This window comes from Conger conger, chromosome 2 (genome assembly GCF_963514075.1).
Source record: "Conger conger chromosome 2, fConCon1.1, whole genome shotgun sequence".
Lineage (NCBI taxonomy): Eukaryota > Metazoa > Chordata > Actinopteri > Anguilliformes > Congridae > Conger > Conger conger.
The window spans coordinates 66572339-66592537 of record NC_083761.1 but is presented as its reverse complement, the minus strand read 5'-3'; the positions used below and the strand labels follow the sequence as shown (position 1 = coordinate 66592537).

Sequence of the window (20199 nt, the reverse complement as noted above, 5' to 3'; positions counted from 1 at the left end):
TTTCCTTTTCAGTTGCACCTTGTTAGTTCGTCTTGTCCTGTGTCTGAGTCCCGAGCCCTTTTCTTCCGTCCCCCAGTTCTAGCCTCCTTGTTCCCGAGCCTTTGTTCCTGAGTCCTTGCCCTTGTGGCATTTAGCCTTGTTTATCTGGATTTCCTTTTTGACCCCTGCCTGCTTCCCTGGACTCTTCTTTGGTTTTTGTGGATATCTGTACCTTTGCCTTGTTGGACTGACCCCCTGCCATTTTTTTTCTGCACCCCTGTCTGCTTTTGGTTCCTCTGTTTTCCCCGGCTTAACATGTTGTGCATTTTCAAAACCCACTATCGGGAAACTCAGCCCACTCAAGCTTTCCTCAATGGAAACAATTATTGAAAAATATAAATGCAAAAATAAAACTGCTATAAAAATATATAAAAACAATAAAACGGGTGAGTGGGCGGTGTTAAGGATGGAGGGAAGGATTACTAATTTAATTGTAAACCAAGATCAAAACAAGGCAAAAGATCTTTATTGGGCTATAACTATTTCCATTAATTTTAAGAGTTTCTCCTAAATTGGCAAGTTAGGAACTACTTTTAGCCTTAAGATGATTTGTGAATGCAGCCCATGGTCATGAGAACCAAGCACCATTGAGCTGAGTATATAAAAACATTTAAAGGAATGTAGAACATGGAATGATCCCATCTTCTTTTTGGTCCACCCTGCCATTTGCATCTATAGATAGTTCTGCCAAGAATATTGGCGCCTGTCCCTGCTTTTAAGCGTCACTAGCTTAAAACCGGCACAGACGGTACAGATGCTGGCAGACATTTTGCGGCTTTTAAAGCGTGTACTGCTGAATACAGATGGAGGGAAGGACAAACCAGTCCGCTCAGCCCTCTTGTTCTGTGTGTCACTACCACCGATACTTACGCAGAGGTCTGATGACTTCTTTATGTCTAAAGTAAAAATGAAAAAGTACATTCAGAACCAGCAGCTTTTGATATTTTAGCACTGATGCATTCCTGTTTTTCTTTGTTAGCATTGTCTTTGAATGTCTGGAAACACTGTGCTACTTCAAATCTCACTTTTTTCATGCTTCTATGTGCTTTACAGGGAAAGGAGATTTGGAGTGTGGTCAAGCATTTTATTATTTTCCTGTCTCTGTGTCCTATGGCAAAGAGGCTTTCTCACAGTGGGAGATAAGGGTTGCTAAATGACTTGTGAAAGGAGGATTCTTTTTTTGAATGCCAGAAATGTTTCAGATTAAGCCAAAAGAGATACACTGCAGTGCCCTGGCCAACAGAATTATAGAGATTTCATTTTTGTATTACATTTCACAGCTGTAACCATCCCACCCAGTGGTAAAGAGGAACACCAATTGTAATTTAAAGTGAAACTCATCACAACTACATTGACTTGTTTAGTTAGTTATTTAAAGGCAACAAGGCAATCTGCATTGAAGTCTACTCAGTCAGATGCAGTGTCGCCCTCTCTGTGTAAAATCATGATACAGATATAAAGTCCACAGTTACTGTAATATGAGTTTATTCCTTCCTTATTTCTAAGAGTGACCTCAGTGCTTTGTTCTCTTGATTGACAGTAAGAGGTGTACCCCAGAGGGACATGCACTGGTTTTCTTAGTGTCTAAACATGCTTTCAGATTATAATGTAATTCTACTTAAAGAGGCAACAGTGGTTCAACAGCCAGATGTATAACTATACATAGTACAGTAGGTCTCTGGTTGTAGCAGCCTATAGGCTTTCCTAACTATAGAAATATTAGCGTGTCGTTTTTAAGTCATCCAGTATTTGATATTTTGTGGCAATATTTGTATTGGTATGTGTTTAAAATAAGTGGGGGGGTGGGGGGTTTGATGACCATTTCATTTTCTGACTGTCATCAGACTTGATTTAAATGCATCAGTGAATATGCAAGATGGATATTTAATGTCCTCTCTCCATGTGTCTCCAGACACATTATTGAATCATTAATCAATTTAAATATTCATGAATTTGCTAGTGCCTTCATATAGCGTTGAGTGGTGGCTGCAGTCTTTGATTTTGCAACAGTATGGCATTTTTCATGCATGTCTGTGATGTTTCAGTAAGTGTGAATGTTTGTTTTACTTTAACTAAAGGGGCAGTTCACCCAAAAATGAAATAAAGCTGTTTCCACTTACAGGGAGTGCAATGTGTCCATCCAGAGTTTTGCTGAGATATGACAAGTTTTCAGGCCTCTTCTGCAGCTCACCCTGATGCAACAGACCTCAGTGGGATGAGGTTTTTGTGACACTCCAAACACAGAAAATATGCCCAACAGCAAACCAAGGTTCAAACCATACCAGAAATGTGCCCAACAGCAAACCAAGGGGAGACTGACGTTTCGACAACGTCTTCCTCAGAGTGGCCTTTCTGAAAAAACCCTAGTACCAATGCCTACTAATGCCAATACCCCAGTATGACAAGAAGGTGCCTGAGCTGCAGGAGATGCCATTTTGAAATGCAATATTAAACTGAGGCCCTGGTGGCCTCCCCTATACAGTATCAGAATATCTTGGTATTGCTGAACGCTTTTACAAAATCATCCCCCTCAACAACTGACTGGCAAAGGAATCACTTGCATTCTCTACTTGTGCTGTCGCCACATGTCAGTTTCTCACGATAGTGGGAATTTGTGAAGTGGAGCCTGGGGTGGTGATTGGTTAAGAGGCACGCACACTGAGAGCTGTTTTGAAATGTCCAACTGCTCGGTTTTTATTTACTATTTGTTTTATGGCTGAGAATACAAAACCAGCAAATAAAGAATGTTCAGTGCAAGTACATGGAAAATGTCCTAACATTTGTCTAAAACAATTGGGACTTGGAAGAGATAATACAATCCTGTGTGGCAGTGTGTCTAGCCAGCTGTGTTTAAAACAGGCCTGATGAAGTAGCTTGTAATCCACCTCTATGTGGGCCAATGCTGTCCAAAGTCCTGCAGATCTTTCTTTCTCGAATCACGGCACTAAATTCCATGTTTCAAATCCTATTTGGTTACAAAATTAAGTGAATGTGTCCCGTGGGGCCATTTTACTTAACATATAATTATGTTGGTGCGTTCTACACGGGATTTCCTGCAAAACATCACAAATCTCTGCCTTTATGGTTGAGAATAGAAGCAAAAAAAGAAGAGAAAACAAAACAAATAGCATTTCCGAGCTTGTGGCGACTTCTCTCCATCGGTTGCCAGTCACAGTCCTCTTTTGGACCTCCCTGCTGCTTTCCCTTGATGGATTCGTCTAAGCGCAAGCCATCCTCAGTACGCTTGTTATTCCTTTTGGAGACTCAGTCACCTGCCAGGTTGTATATCCCTGACCATTAACAAATGACAGGAGGTGTTAAGGTGACTGACATGTTTATTGTTCTCTGAGTGGACCAGACTAATGAGACATATCAACCCAAGGTGTTGCGATCACACTGGCATTAGAGGACGAGTGGTAACAAGTGTCGTCGACCATTTACTTTTCTTGAGAGCACAGAACACAGTGACACTTAAAGTCAGTTAGCCCTTAAATTGTTTACCTTTTTCATAGGGCAGGATGACATCCCAATGATGTACAGTCCCCTTCGCTAATCATCATCCCTGATGTTATTTCTGTCACTGCAAATGCTTGCCATGATAAAGTGGGCCATTGATGAACTGCCATAATAAGTGTTCCTGAAGCCAAAGATTTGTGTCTGCGTCTGTATGTGTAGGCTTGTGCGTGTTTGCGTTGGAGGAAGCATTCTGACTGCGTGAGCGAGGGTACCTCTTTATGCTCAGATCTGTGAGTTTATAGATGTGTGTCTAATGCACACGAACATGGTAAAACACATTTGCTTTAGCTTTGATTATCCATCCCTCAGGCAAATGTAATACCACCCTGTCATTATTCTTCTTTTGTCATCATCACCCTGAACCATTGGATGCAGAATTGCATTATTGTGTAGCAAGAATGCTTTGGAGAGCTTTCCCAGAAAGATATTATCTAGATGGACAGCACAAACATATTTAGGCTTTTTATTTTATGCGGATTTGGAGAGATCGGCTATCTTTATTTCACCCACCTGCCACTGAGTCACCTGATTTTAGATGTGTTTAATATTGCACATTTTCTGGTCACGGCCAGGAAAAATGAATACATTTTCCCCCTCTCACCATAAAATTTTTATTTTTTATTTTTGCTCAACACCGTGGAGAGAAAATATGTTGATATGCCACATTACAACATTTAAATTTAGACTTGGTGGTACTATGGAAGATCATACTTGTTAACATGATTAAGATGTCTGACTCATCAGTTATTCAGGCATTAGTACACAGAGGACTGTATGCATGTGTTAGATAGTAGGTTTTTAGAATATTGCATATGGAAGTGATACAGGTTAATAGTGATTTTACACTCACTGAGCACTTATTAGGACATCTGTACACCTTCTTATTCATGCGATTATGTAATTAGCCAATGGTGTGGCAGCAGTGCATTGCATAAAATCATGCAGATACGAGTCACAAGCTTCAGTTAACGTTCTCATGAACCATCAGAATGCGGGAAAAAATGTGTTGTCAGTGATCATTTCGACTGTGGCATGATTTTCGGTGCCAGAGGAGCTGGTTTGAGTATTTCTGTAACTGCTGATCTCCTGGGAATTTCACACACAACAGTTTCCTCTAGTGGCAAAACATCCAGTGATCAACGAAGAATGGCCAGGTTTGAGCTGACAGAACGGCTACGGTAACTCATATAACCACTCTCTAATTGTGGTGAGCAGAAAAGCATCTCAAAATTTCTACGACCATTACATTACATTACATTACATTTATCACGACTGGTGGGAACTTATTAATAGAATAAAAAACGTACAAACTAAATTATCCAACCGTATGTATAATTTTGTCTTTATATTACATATATGGTTTGTCATATCAGATTGCGGTATCACACCTCGACCCGCTATGCCACCTAGCAATACGCCTTCTTTGGCATTTCATGGGATTATTTACATTATTTTAATATCTTTGTCATGGTGCCTTAAATGCGGATGGTGCAGTGGGTAGCACTGCCGCCTCACAGCAAGGAGGTCCTGGGTTCGAATCCCCGTCGGCCGGGGCCTCTCTGTGTGGAGTTTGCATGTTCTCCCCGTGTCTGCGTGGGTTTCCTCCGGGAACTCCGGTTTCCTCCCACAGTCCAAAGACATGCAGGTTAGGCTGATTGGAGAGTCTAAATTGCCCGTAGGTATGAGTGTGTGAGTGAATGGTGTGTGTGCCCTGCGATGGACTGGCGACCTGTCCAGGGTGTATTCCTGCCTTTCGCCCAATGTATGCTGGGATAGGCTCCAGCCCCCCTGCGACCCTGTTCAGGATAAGCGGGTTCAGATAATGGATGGATGGATCTGATTAGCTGCCGTTTTCAATAAAAGCACACCAACAAGCAAAACACACCAACACCAAAACAACATAAGCTATAGCGGGAAAAAAAAACTAAGAAAGTAGCTGGAGATATTGTTAGAGGATATTGCGTGGAAATTATTTTCCAGTTTTAGGACTACGGTGTCCAACAAAACAAAGAAAGAACTATGGTTAAACACTGCTCCAGCCCACAGATAGAGTGGGAAATCTTCAGTTTATAAATATAATTTAAAAGGCAATTAGGGAACGTTCAATAAAGTGCAACATGCACCCTTCATAATGTATAATTGTATTCTTTGCATGAAAACAGTCCCATTAATGTGGTATTTTAGTAATATTGTTAGCCAGTACATATTGCTTACCAGATTGAGATATAGCTAAGAGCAACAGCTGATTTGAGGCTTGCGGTCATAAAAATGGTGGAAGAACCTATGCACTTGTAAATCGCTTTGGATTAAAAGCGTCTGCCAAATGACAAAAATGTAAATGTAAATGTAAATGGTGGCCACTAGCAGAAAGAGCTGACAACATCGATGTGGTCCAGCTAAATGTGGTCCAGACCAACCTTTCGAAAGTACGACATACAGAAGGTATACTTAGCTAAGAACGTTCCGGGAAACACGCTGAAACGATAAGGTAGAGCTTAAGGTGTAACTTACGAACGACGTAGCATTTAGAAGGCTTCGGGAAACGCAGCCCTGAACTTTACAACTAGCCTTTTCACATTCCTTATGAAAAACTTGACATAGCTAAAAAAAAACACGCTAAACAACACAACACTAAAACAACACATATTTTGATAACATAATGGTACTTAGCTCTGCTTCAACTTAGTTTATTTCATGAAAACTATTTCAGCAATTTTTAGAAAAGCCTGTCCTTGCCAAGAACCCACCCCCTCACAACTCTGTATCACCCAAAGACCCTCAATACCGTACCTGCAGGTAGAAGTATATGAGGTGAAGATTTGTTTGGTTAAGAGTTTAGTTTTGAGTTGTACATTTTGGAGCACAAAAGAGACCATTTCTTATTGCTTCGTGTTGTTTACTTGGCTGTCTGTTTGTTCCTTATTTATTTTTACCTTGTGTTCTTTTGTTCCTGGCATCGGAAGTGTAATTCCCTAGCCTGTCTGGAATTGTTGGTTGATTCTATCAGTTTGCTGTTATACTAACCTATCAAATGTTGGGCTGGTTTCAAAGACATAGACTGCTGAAACTGGCCCTTAGAGTTTAAAATTTAGATTATTATTTTTAGTAATAACTATCAAATATTTTATACATACAACTTTTTACGAGCATTTTTACAATCCCAGGTCAAATCATGAAATTAAGGATTTGGTGGATTCAATTGATTACATCATCTAGCCTTAACAGATTTTATATATTTTACAGTGGGATGAAAGCCTGAAAGTGTCAATTCAAATAATGTGGGAAATATTTATTCCATTGGAAGATGCTTGATTTGAAGAAGAAAATAATAAATGGAGGCATTTCTGAATAACTGACAAGGGATGGGACGGGAACCAGTTCCATGATATAGCTCAGTAAAAACACTGACACCATTACACCTTGAAAAAGTCCAATATACAGTATATTCCAGCATTAATGAAAGTAGGCCTACTTTGGGTTACTTTGTGTTGCCACAATGGGAATTTATGGTCTATGTGGTATCTACCCCACAGTAGGGAGGTAAAGTGGATGTATCGGGAATGATATACTGTATGTTATACTGCTCCCTATCAAATAGAGCTAAATTTAAGTGTACCGTAAATCCTCAAATTGTGGCCGGGGTCTTTTATTTACTTAGGCTGCACAAAGCACAGGCCTTTATTTGGGGCAGGCTTGTATTTGAGGCAGGCCTTTATTTCTTATTAGGCTTCTGTTGTAGAATTTTATTCTTAGAAATAAAGTAAAAGGCTACACTTGAGTAGCTAAACATGAACAATAACAAATTAGCGTAGATAACAGCAAGTTAAGGATCTTTTTTCCTAAAGTGCGTTTTATTGTGAGACATGCGTTTCGTTTGGAGCAGCATACCGGTAGGCTATCAAAAGATTTTCGCTTTGGTTCGGGATTTAATTTACTTTTGGATTGTTTGATTCTATTGCTAAATGTTGGGACTGATGGGCACTGAAATCTGGGGGGTATTTGATGGTTCACTGTTAAGTTTTATGTAGTTGAAAGAGTGTCGGGATTTTCACCCGTTTGTTTATTGTGAGTCAAGGCAGCCGCCTTCATTCATTCATTGAACGTGCGCTGTGCTGTAAATACATGGAAACGTTATTGCGTAGCCAAGTAGCCTAAATTGAGTTAATTTTTTATTTTGCCTGATTTACTTTTTATTAAATTCGTAGGCTGGAATGCCTCACGGCAACAATTGGGTTTAAATGTATATTGCTTCAGCCTTTGGCAAGCTACTCAGAAGGGGGCGGCAAGCGACTGGTAGCTTGAGAGCAACGTGTTGGAGACCCATGGTGTAGGACAACGACTTTTCATTGGCAACAGTATTAAACCAACCAACAATATAAAATATTAAGAAGAGCTCTTTTATTTCATTGAGTTAAATCGAAACAATGTCTTCTAGTGCTCATGGACTGATAGCCCTACTGGTAGGCAATATTACCCAGGCTTGTATTTGGGGGCCGGCCTTTATTTGTCCGAATCGACCACGCCCCCGGGTATTATCCGAGGCCCGGCTTCAAATAGAATACCGGACACAATTTGAGGATTTACGGTAACCCTCATTAGTTTCACCTACTTAAAGTGAATAGTCCCTCACTTTAGCACTAGTATTAGTAGTTTGGTATTTGTAGACACTCCCTAAGACCCTCCTCAGGAGAAACGATCTTTTTTTTTCTCTTTCCCACACTGACACCATCCACCCAGATAGGCTACTGAGATTAGACGGAGACATTTGATAAGATTTATGACAAATATCTTATAATCACTTAGATTAATACAACACAGAACTCATAGAGTAAAGTAGAAGTTGTGAGTGACATCTTGAAGATTTCTAAGAAGAGCTGTTTTGGTTTATTTTGAACTTATCCTGGTGAGTTGAAAGTTGTTCAGCTATCACATACTGTTGAAACGTGGACACTTAGCTAATTTGTTCACGACAGATTACATGTCGAACGAAATTCATTACAATGTAAACCAGTCAACATAGGCTGACTACTAGAAGCGTGATGTGTCACTGTCATGAAATTTGCAAACCTCATGTAATACGGTGTTATACGTTCATGTAAGCTAGCTGTGTTAGCCACATGGCTATGGTGCTATAGCAGAATAAGCTAGGATACGTATTTGAATGAAGTAAAGTAATACCTGTGTCTTTTGGTATACACACTTGCTGTATGTTCATGTTAAGATTTAATGATGTGGAGAATGTTATTTGTACCGCGTAGTTCCAAAATGTAGTTTTGCTAATCGTTGTACGACGTGTGTGGGGGCTGGTTATTTTTTCCCCTGAGTGCCGTGCATCGAAGTGGATTCGAAGTGTCGTCCATCTACTTTTAGCCTGCCTGCGTTCGATGGACTGAGAGGTTTCTCTCGAGAGTAGGACGTCATCCCATGGACTGATTTTTTTCCCCCCACAGGAGTGTGGTAGGACAGGACATGTTCTAATTGGTACTGTATGATCAGAACTGTCGTATTGAAACACGCAAAACGTTCCCCCTTACGACTCATCTCAGCTCGAGCTATTTTTTTCACTTTTCTTAAATGAGATCTCATACTAAAAAGACATTTATATTTTCTTTTGGGGTTGTTGGATCCAACATAGGGTGATTTATATGATCTGAATTGACATTTCATGTTGTTCACTACATGTGTGCTACAAGATAAGGTTGAACTTTATGATCTGCATATGCTATTTCATATTATACACCACATGTTCTACTAGTGGTATTCTAATATTCACATTGATATTTCTTATTACACGCCGCATGTTTCATTAGTGGTACTTTGAGATCTGCCTTGATATTTCATATTACACATCACACATTCAATACAATTACAATAAATGCATTTCAATATCAGTTCATAATTGGCTTCACACAAATGATAAAAGGGATCTTGCCAAAACCGGATCCAGTGGTAAATGGACACAGATAGAATGATCAGAGTTAGGACCTCTGCCTTTCCTCATTTGCATGAATGATCTTCATAAATAAATCCCGACATTGACACAGCTGTGGCTAACTGTGGCTAGTGGGCTTTAGGTTGACGTATAATTGGTGGTAGGATCTTTTCCTTCTACAGAGACCCCTGCTGGTCAATCAGATGCTTGCAAGTGTGCCTGTTAAGCTGAACATGAAGTGTCTTCCTCCTGACTTGGGTAGAAAAGACAGTTCTCACATTCTTTGGTAGACAAACTTGCATAGCTCCCAGTGTGTTTGGCACTTCCCCTATTGTTCCACCCCACCCGGTTTCATGCAACCCTGTTTACTGAAGACCATAAAACTAGTAAACTGAGAATATTCTACAATATACAAGTTCCAAGAGAGCCAGGTATGTTTGTGCTACTGTTGTCACCAAAGTAGGTCCATATGTGCTTAATGATGAATGCCCAAAAAAGGACAGCCTAGTGCCTACATTTGAATTTGAACCATAGAGTATACATATATTTTGTTTTTTTCTTTAATTTGATACTTAACAGAATTTCATGACTTGAATGAATAGCAAATACAATAGTATACATACATGTTCATATTCATATTCATCAATTTTTCTAATACACTGATTTAATGTGTCAACACTATTAATACAATCTTATCTTTGATACATGAGCTGATTGGTCTGCTGTTGTTATTGTGGGTTTGGGTGAAATTCTTAATATTATTAAGCACTACTGCAATCTTCCTGTAAGAATCTTAGATAAGATACCCCTTGAGTGAATCCAGTGAGAGATATTATAAACTTTACTTGATACTAGTGCTTACCCAGAGCATGTCTGGTAAATACAGAGTTACATAAGCAAACTACGTAATGTTGAATTGTGGATTCAAAGTATGTTTTTCGTGGTTTAAATACATAGCTATATACTGAATATGGTAAATGATGGAATTTCAGTGCATTTTTGGATCGCCAAGTGGCTAAAACTCATAATGCTTTCCCTTTAATAGTGACAACATTTCCACAACTGGACCATCCTAGTGCCACCCACAGTGTGTCTGTATTCATTTATTGTCCCGACTCCCAAAAATCCATCTTAACTGGCATGATTCTAATTTATAAACTTGATTTACAAATAGAATGTAATCAGTGGGCTATCAATGGCAACCGGCAACTTATGTCAAGCGCAATTGGGGGAAAAAAACCCTATGAGTGTAAATGTGTCCCGTGAGACAAGCCATCGCTGGAGAGAAAAGGTCATCTTTGTTGTTGTATTTGGTACACAAATCTGACTGTACGCTCAAACTACAAAAATGTCTAAAAAGCAACGAAAAGCTGCATAGAGATAATTTGCGGATGATCTGGAGCCTTGTAATTTTGCGTTTGTAGAATGATTTAATACTTAATTTGCTTATATGAAGTTTTTGTGTGTGTCTATGATGAATGGCATAACACTTAGTAGTATAGCGGAAATGCCATTCAGCGGGACTTCCACTTTACCGCCCTGCAGTCAGCTATCGTAGCATGATGGAAACCAATGAACTCTATAGACAAGAATCGATGTCCAACTGATTAGCTGGCTGAAAATACTGAGGCCGGTTAAAAGATAAAGTCCGATGTATGGAATATTTTGGATACAAAAAAATACAGAGGATATTAAGATTACCTTGTCTGTGGAACATGCTGCAAAAAACTTTCTGTGAAAGGGAGCTTGTTGACTTATCTCTGTGATAATCACACAATGGCATGAAATGAATCCCAGAGTGGCAGCAACTCTGTGCTGGGTTTGAGAATGGGGAAAATATCATAGTTTACATTGCATTACATTACATTACATTATTGGCATTTGGAAAACGCTCTTATCCAGAATGACATACAGTTGATTAGACTAAGCAGGAGACAATCTTCCCCTGGAGCAATGCAGGGTTAAGGGCCTTGCTCAAGGGCCCAACGGCTGTACGGATCTTATTGTGGCTACACCGGGATTAGAACCACCAGCCCAGTCATTTACCTTAACCACTACGCTACAGGCCACCCTACGCCCTACGCCCTTTACCCATCCAATCCAACCTAGCTTGCCTGTATAATAATGTTTTCATCATAAGCTCCATAGCTATTTAAAAACACTGCGCCTGCTGTGCTTGCTCTTTTTTCTGTTCCTGGAATTATGCATTTCTCACTCACCTCCTGCACATGTCACATAGCTTATTTTATGTCAAAGAGCCTCTGCCATAGTCTCTGCCAGGACCATGGTTTATTATATTTGTTCAGTCCAGTGCTTTAACCTTGCTGTAAAATCCAGCTATGGCAGCTCGGCCTGCTTGAAAATTGGGCTGGCCATAAGCTGGTCTGGCTGGGTAGGAGCTAGTCAACCAGCAAGTGCTGGTTGCTTGTCTGAGCTGGTAGCTGCTCAACCTGCTCCTGGCTGTTTCAAACCATAACTTAAGCTGGTCAAACCATGTCAAGCTGGGAGCTGGTCTGATCTGGTCAACCAGCTAAACCTTGTAGCGCTGGGAGCTGTTTCAAAACCTAGCTTGAGCAGTTTTTTCAGCAGGGAACAGATCATAGACCTACACTGGTATCCTATACTCACCAGTTGATACGCTCAGAATTCTAAATTCTGTAAAAGTAGTAGTGCGAGGCCTGGGCTGTTGTAGAATTCTGAACACAGCTGACGCCTCATGACACTTATGGAATTTACTGTAGAATGCTGACCGTATAAACTTCATGTCACAAACTGCTTAAACTACTTGTTAAACGACTTTCTTGACCCTACTACATATTTATGTAATTATTGGCAGCTGCTAAGATGTACGCTATGTTTCCTAAGAACCTGTCTTTTCAACATTGGCTTGGTAAAAAAAGAAGTTCCAGAATGGCCTGGTAGGATATGCCTTCTAGGGCTTGCTGATATGTGGTGTAGTGATTGCAGTATGTTTTGGTGCTTTTTAAATATTTACTACACCGGGATAAGAGCTAAGAGAATAAGATAATTTTAATAAGATAATTTTGACCAGGATAATCATATAATTAAATTTTAACCTCTAACTGGCAGGTGAATTATGGGAGCTCTTCAACACATAGGTCAAATGTACGGGTATACTGTTTCTTCTGGCCTTCTGTTTATGCCATGTTTCCATACATGCATAGACTTTGATCATACCAAAGAACCGATTGAAATAAGAAAAAAATAATTACAAAATGTTTGTGGAAACGTTTGCAAGCACAGTTAATGTTATTTTAGGCATGCTTCATGAATGAGACCCATTGTGTGGTTAATTGGATGCTGAATACTTATGTATTGTAAATGGCATAATATTTTGTCCAGTACATGTGTCTGATAACACAGTATCATGTTCAGTTGTATTTGGGGCGGGCAACTGCCAATTTGGCAAATCCTTGGTTCCCCTATTCTACGTTTTTTGTTTTGGACTTATCCCACACAATACTGGGCAGGTTGTTCATGTTTTTAAAGGCTGCATCTTACCATTAGCTTTAATATGTGCTGTACTGTATGCTTTCCTCTGTTTGATTTTGTGGTTGAGATGGCTAGTAAGAAGTCTGAAAATGAGGGGAAATTAAGCATCTTCCTCTTTAAGGAATTACATAGGGGTATGGTGGTAAAGGTCAATAAAATATTTCAAGATCTGCTATTACATGTGACAAGAAGAAGAGGAACTGCACATAATGTGAAGCAGTCAACAGTTCATAAATATTAGTGGACAGTGACACATTCCCTTCTGTTTTTAGCACTGTGCGTTGTGGAGAGGTTGTGTAGGAGGTGCGGTAGAATATTGGCAGTTGAGCAGTGCCCTGGTGAGAAATGCCTGCTGCCAGGGTTTCCTTCATTCTGGGATCTATCAAGGGGTAATAATTATGTGTACATTTACGACAAGGTACTGGATTTAACGGATTGATTCTGCACACTTGAATTCCCAATTGAGCTGTAGATTTCCTGTCATTTTCAAGAATGATTTAGCATCAGGAACGTCTGCCATTTTCCTCACTCCTCTCAGGAAAGTATTATGGCCCAATTCAATAATACCTTAAACAAGAGATGACTCAACAGTTCTCTAATGTATTTTTATAATTTTCTTTGCTCCTGGTCATTTGCCATAGACAGGAGGAGTATTGGGTTGAATAAAACACCAGCTGGTGGCTGGTCGTGAGTGAGGTAGGCTGCAGTGGTGGCAGATTGCAGTGAGCTTGGGCCTGCTTTTATTAATCAAAACTGAGATACTTAATGAAGTACTCCATTTGCTGGAGGGCTCTGTTTCTTGGCTTTGGGCATCTCTCTGTTCCTAATGCATGTGTGTTGTGTGAGTTTGTGTGTGTACAGCATTTTGTTGCCGGACGGTCTCATTATAGGAATGGTGACTGCAAGAAATACATTTCTGCTTTTAGCAGAGTGTTCTGTTTTATTTAATTTAAATCTATTTTTGAAAGTGTGCAAGCCAATACAAGAACAGATGGTGTTAATGTGGGGAATGTGGGAAAAATATGCAAAAGCTCCAAATTAACTAAATTTCCAACATGTAAGAAGATGAAATGACACTGAAAATAACATTTCTCCTGACATAAAGGAACCCCTTAGTGCTGATTTACCTTAGAATACAAGTTTTCTTCCTTGGATTGAAAGAACAAATACCACATGATTCATATGGAACATATACTGTTCTGATTGCCAAGTATATAACAATAAGTATTACATCAAAAAGTAGTCAGGAATGTGGGAATGATGTCTAGTATCCCTGATTAGTACCAAGCACTCTCTTTTCACACCCTTCGCAACAAACACCATTTTCTGCATATAATGCACCTCTGAGATGTGTCAATGATTAACACTTAGAGCAAAACTACTTCTACATGATAGAGCAGTCTGTTCATATGGTCACTGTGTTGGCGTGCTCTTTTTTGCTTTTTGTTATCAGGCCCAAAAAAAGTTAATCTTTCCTTTGATATGTGCAGGCTGAGTTTATGAAAAGTTCACAGTCAAATTATTTAATTCATTAATGTTATTTTATTTGCAGTGCCATCTTTCTGGGGGCTAGTAAATTCAGCTTGGAACCTCTGCTCTGTTGGAAAGAGGCAGTCTCCAGTGAACATAGAAACCAGCCATATGATCTTTGACCCCTTTCTCACCCCAGTGCGCCTCAACACAGGAAGACGCAAGGTAAGATTGTTATTTTATACAGAACATGACTACTCAAATGGGATTACACGAAAAGCATTAAAAAATATTGGAAGGATATGAAGTTGTAGAAACCCCAATGACTTACGTATATAATGTCTAACCAAAATAAGCCCCTTTCACGTGCATCTTATCCTGTAAATCTTCTGGCAATTTTCCACCTTGGCGTCATGTGTGAGGAGCTGAACGTTCCTTCAATTTGTTGGGCCGCTGCAGCAATAAAGTTATGGTGGTTTGAGTCGCAGCATCACCACACCCACTGTCTGAGAGAGATGGGAAGATGTCCTCAGAATAGGTCAAGAACAGGTAAAGATGAGTGAGAGTGGAGAGACGGTGAGAGAAGAGTGTTGAAGCTCGAAACAGTGGAGTTTACATTTTCCCTTAGCCTATATAACAAAACTGCAATACTTTAGAAATTAAAACGGAAATTCGTTTATTTCATCTGCTCAGATCCAACAGAATGCCTTAAAACTCCTTGGACATTGCATCATAGTAGGACAATGACACCAAACATACTCCTAAAGCTAAGGCGTTTTTCTGCGGCAAAAAGTGGAATGTTCATGTGGATTGCAGTCAATCACCCATCCTGAATACAAATGAACAAAATACCCCCCAGAACCAAACATGAACTGAAGATGATGCAATACAGTTCCTGGCAGTGCATAACCAGGGATGATGCCTTGCAACCGGTGGTGTTCATGGGTCACAGACTTAGGGAGTCGTCAAAAGCAATATTTATATAATTATACTATATAGTTGTGTAGTAATATAATTGCAATCCAATGAAGTGAAGCACAAAGCCTAAACAACAAAACTATGTCACTGTCTAAATGCCTACATAAACATTGTTTTATAATTTTCATGTTTTTGATCAAAAATGTGTTGTGAAACTAATGTATTAAAATGGCACATCAACAGTGGCAGGTAAGATCTTTATTGTATGTATTGTAATGTTCATTTATTTATACTGTTTATCATGGGTCTCATTTGGGCTGAGGTATCACGACAACTCCCATGGGTCTCTACCTGAATGGGGCCCTTCAAAGGGTCCTGTAGTTATTTTTGAACATTTTGAGGTTGTGGGATGGGGGCCTACAGAGATTGCAGAAGTATGTGGAATGCCCCTGCCTTTGGGTTGGGATTATCTTGAATGTGCTGTCCTTTTATCGCACTCATGAATATGTCTTTTGTGTGAATGTCCTGGGTTATAACTTATAAGCCTTAATATATCCATAGCTCAGGTCTTTTTTTACAAAATAATATTCCGTAAAAGATTTTCACGGGGAGGATTATTATTAAAAAATCCAGACTATGCCACAATTTCTTTTGATTTTCAAGGTATAACAAAGACAGGTTTCTTGCATTTGCGTTGATTGTGTAAAACATGGCATGGCATGAAAACCATTAGTTAAATATATATTTTAAATAAAACCGTGAAGCTGCAAACAAATCACTGCAAATTACAAATTACAAAACGAAAAGGATCACTACAAAAGTAGTTGAACTGCTCTTGCATACACAATGCATACATATTCATTTTACACCTAGTAACCTTGCGTATTATAAGACCACAACAGTTCAACACCTTTTGTCTTTCAAGAATTCCAAAATTATTTGATATCAATTATTTTTTCTACAATTAATGTATTTATTTTAAATATATTGACATTGTGTGGTAACAGGGGTCTAAAAGAATAACTCCCTCTATCTTGTAATGAAATGAGTCTTTGACCTTCTGTTGCTAAAACCTTCTCTCCTGATCAGCCTTTCACTTCCATGAAAAGATCCTCCCTAATGCCTTTCATTGCTGTGTTGGAAGTTAATGAATAGTTTAAGGACATTAAAATAGCCACTGGATTGAAGGACTAATTCATCAAGAGTAGACATGCATCAAGGTTATTGGATGGAAGGAATCATAGTTATTAAATTGTCTGCAATAATTGAATATTTGCTGTGCTGTAGCTGAGCTGAGCTGCAATTACTTGAAGAGGCTTAGATTAATTTAATCACTTTCATTCTAGCGAAAGCACACAATTCTTTGGGCTGCATTTGGGCTTTCAGCAGTTATCCTCTAGGTTTCTTTTTCAACACTTAAACGTCAGGGATAATTTGGCAGTAAGCGTAGACACATGACTTACAGTATGTTACAGTTGGATACTGGTAATGAGTCTTCTTCAGAGCTAACCAATGAAGTGACACTGTTATGGATGAGTATTATAGGAAACAAGGACACACAAATAATGTCAAAGAAATGTTCCATCGATAACAGAGTAAAACAGTATCCTGCTGGAAATCGGTTAAATTCTTTCTTTCTCTGAATAACCAGTTGTGCCTTAGTATTAATTATTGCTGACACTATAAAATGCTACAACATGATGTACTATTTTGTATTTCTCAGGGTAATTTCAATAACTGTAATATTAGATAATAAATACCAAACTCTTCTTTTATTTCAGTAAAGATATGGTAACCAGGGCATCCAAACATTTCACTAACTGTACCATGTTGTGAAGAGTTTAATTTTCAATTGAAATTTGTGTTATTTGTATTGTATTATCAAAAGGTTTGTTTATATTTATTTTGTATTTTATTTCTAATTGTATGATATTTTTAAGGATGTCCTTGTTTTCAAGACAGACAATTTAATTAATTGATTTTGGTAATGGGTGATTGTGAAAACCAAATGTATTTTTTAAATTTAATTAAATTAAATGCTGACTGAATCCAAGGAATAATCCTCTATCTTCCAAATATTACTAAGGGTGCTGTTATCAGATAGCAGAGACCTTCATACTCCCGTGTCATCATTGTATAATCATGGTGATGAGTAAAATTATTCTTGTCACTTTCCCTGGGACTCAACCTATATTGTGAAGTGAGAGCTAATTACTAGTTTGGCTACCGGGGTTGAAGAATCAAAAATAAGGCATTTAACATGCAAGAGGCCTACTTGAGCAGATGGCATGTTCTTGAGCTATAGGGAGAGAACACCATGGATGAAATACAGAATCGGCATGATTATGGGGGAACAGGGGGGAACAACAAACATCCGGCTGTGGGCCTCCATCCTTACAGTACATCCTCAGGGAATAGACTGTCAAGCGTGTCAGTTTGCTTGCTTGCCCTTAACTGGCTTGATTTCTTTATTTTGTGAATTGTGTTTGATATTGTACTGCAACATTTTATTTGTATGTTTTTTTCTGCAGCAGTGCATTCTTTAGTCAGTGTGCATTCAAAGCACTCAAAGAATGTCTTTCTTTCAGATTGTATCCTTTTCTCAGAATGAATGAGATGGCCTTCTGCATCGTGAATACCATTTGATAAATTGAGTGGTGGCTACATGCGTCAGTGCTCTTGATACTGTTTTGCAAGGTCCATTTTGTTTAAAAGTAGTGTTTTCTGGGAAATACACAGCTCTTGGTAAGTTGCTATCTATAGCGTATTGTCAGATATCTACCAATTTGGTAATTCACATATTTTTCTTGAATCAGGCAATCATGTCTGGCATAAAATGAAGAAATGGGAACTTCACAAATGGCACTAAATGAACCACTTGCTAATTAAATTAAACATTCTAAGCTAATTGACATGTTAAAACGAAGTTACACAAAGGAATAATGTGTGGGAGAATAGTGTAAATGAGGACAACTGCTAGCCTAACACATTAAGGTTTTTTGTGTAAGGTTATATGCAGTTATTCAAAGTTAACAAGTTTAATTGTCACCCTCCATGTGAAATAGTTGAAAATGACTGACACATTCACATTCCCACCAATGTGTAAAAGTGCTAATTGTGAAACATTTCCACTTTTTTACCCAAAAGGTGTTTCCAAAAATGAAGTGGACACAGCATACATTTAGATAATTTATTACTTTAAGCCACGCAAAATGTAAACACATTCCCAAATAATATTATTGCATAATATTATAGAAATATTGCATGTATTTCCCCCTGTAAAAGCCATTTTTAAAAGCAGCAGTGCAATGCATAAAATCATGTAGATACAGGTCAGGAGGTTCAGTTAATGTTGACATCACCTATCAGAATGGGGAAAAAATGGGATCTAAGTGGCTTTGGCAGGGGAATGATTGTTGGTGACAGACAATTTCTGAATGAGCATCAGAAATGGCTGATCTCCTGGGATTTTCATGCACACTAGGGTAAAGCAGTATAAAAATAAGTCTAATGAATACCTAATAAAGTGCTCACTGAGTGTATATTGCTGATTCGTATTAATTAGCTGCATGTTTTAGTGAACCTGCTTAGCCCTCACAATTTTAAATGCAATTATAGTTGGCTCTATGCTTGTCAGACATTGACATTAATTACTGCTTTCACGGGCTAGCATCTTACTTAGAGTAAACCGCAGATACTTTGTTTTCAGATGGCAGGGCATAAGTAGCCCTTGTATGCGTATCCATATGTTCATCATATTTAGATGATAGTTGACTGCAAGTCCATTACCCATTTGTTTGAATTTGTGGGGGTTTTGAGTGGAATTAAAACTGTTCTGACATATATAATAAATATAAATATATTTTGTCTATACTAACCACATATGACAACATTAATATGAAATGAATCAGAATTTTGCGGAAGAAATAGATAAGAGCAAGTGCTAAATAGGACTGAATAAGTGTATGGTATACATGTACCAATGTTACATTAAGGGTTATGTGGCGTAATGCATTTATAATAGGTGGGGGCATGTTGGAACACAGCCCTGTTCCAACGTGCCCTGGCTGTACAAGTTGTATTCCTGCATGGCTCACAGTTTCTGCTTGCTAGTGACATGTGTCAAAACTGTACTGCCTTATAACCCATGAGACAGCGATTAAAATGAAATTGACTTGGAATCTGTGATTAATCAGTTAATAGAAAAAAAAAAATTACTTGCACGGTGCTAAAACACAGATTTGTTAATGAGTGTTTTAGCACTTTAGAAGTTTTCACATCATACTGCAACTCACAACGGGATAAGCACGTTGCTATAATTCATAAGTGAAAACAAACCCATCATTCTTGCACAAATGCAACAATGCAAAATCCCCATGTTTCAACATGTCCCATATTAGTTTGTGCTGCGGTCTCCCCTGCCTCCTCCCAAGCTTAACCCTGGTCAGCTTTCCTAAGCACAGAGCTCCACAGGAAGCTGTCAAACCTATTCAGGAAGTGCAGTGGAATGGGGGGTGGGGTGTTAGGAAGTGTGACATGGTTGAACATGTTGCCAGGGATTTCAGGTAATTTCTGTAAAGCTTCAAATTTCCATTTCATATGAAAAGGCTATATTACATCTGGTAAAGGAGATTAGCTGTCTCACCATCTGTGCAGATTACTGTGTGTTAAAAGAGGGTGCAACAGTAGATGAGGCAGTTGGGTTTGCAGATGAAGCTGATTTTACACCTCGTTTGCATGCTTGCAGAACACGTCCTCCTCAGATAAAAATAAAGCTGGCATTGCTCTCGAGCAGTGTCAGTGGGCACCCA

At 38.9% G+C, this 20199-nt stretch overlaps 1 protein-coding gene across 3 annotated transcripts in view; it reads left to right on the top strand.

Annotated features, from left to right (window-relative positions):
• The window catches only part of ca10a (carbonic anhydrase Xa), a 175674-nt gene that overhangs the window by 73891 nt on the left and 81584 nt on the right, over nucleotides 1-20199 (top strand). For all 3 annotated transcript variants that reach the window (XM_061232251.1, XM_061232249.1, XM_061232250.1), the window contains exon 4: nucleotides 14553-14695. In XM_061232251.1, coding sequence (XP_061088235.1) covers nucleotides 14553-14695 — 143 coding nt within the window. The remainder of the gene's footprint in view (nucleotides 1-14552; nucleotides 14696-20199) is intronic.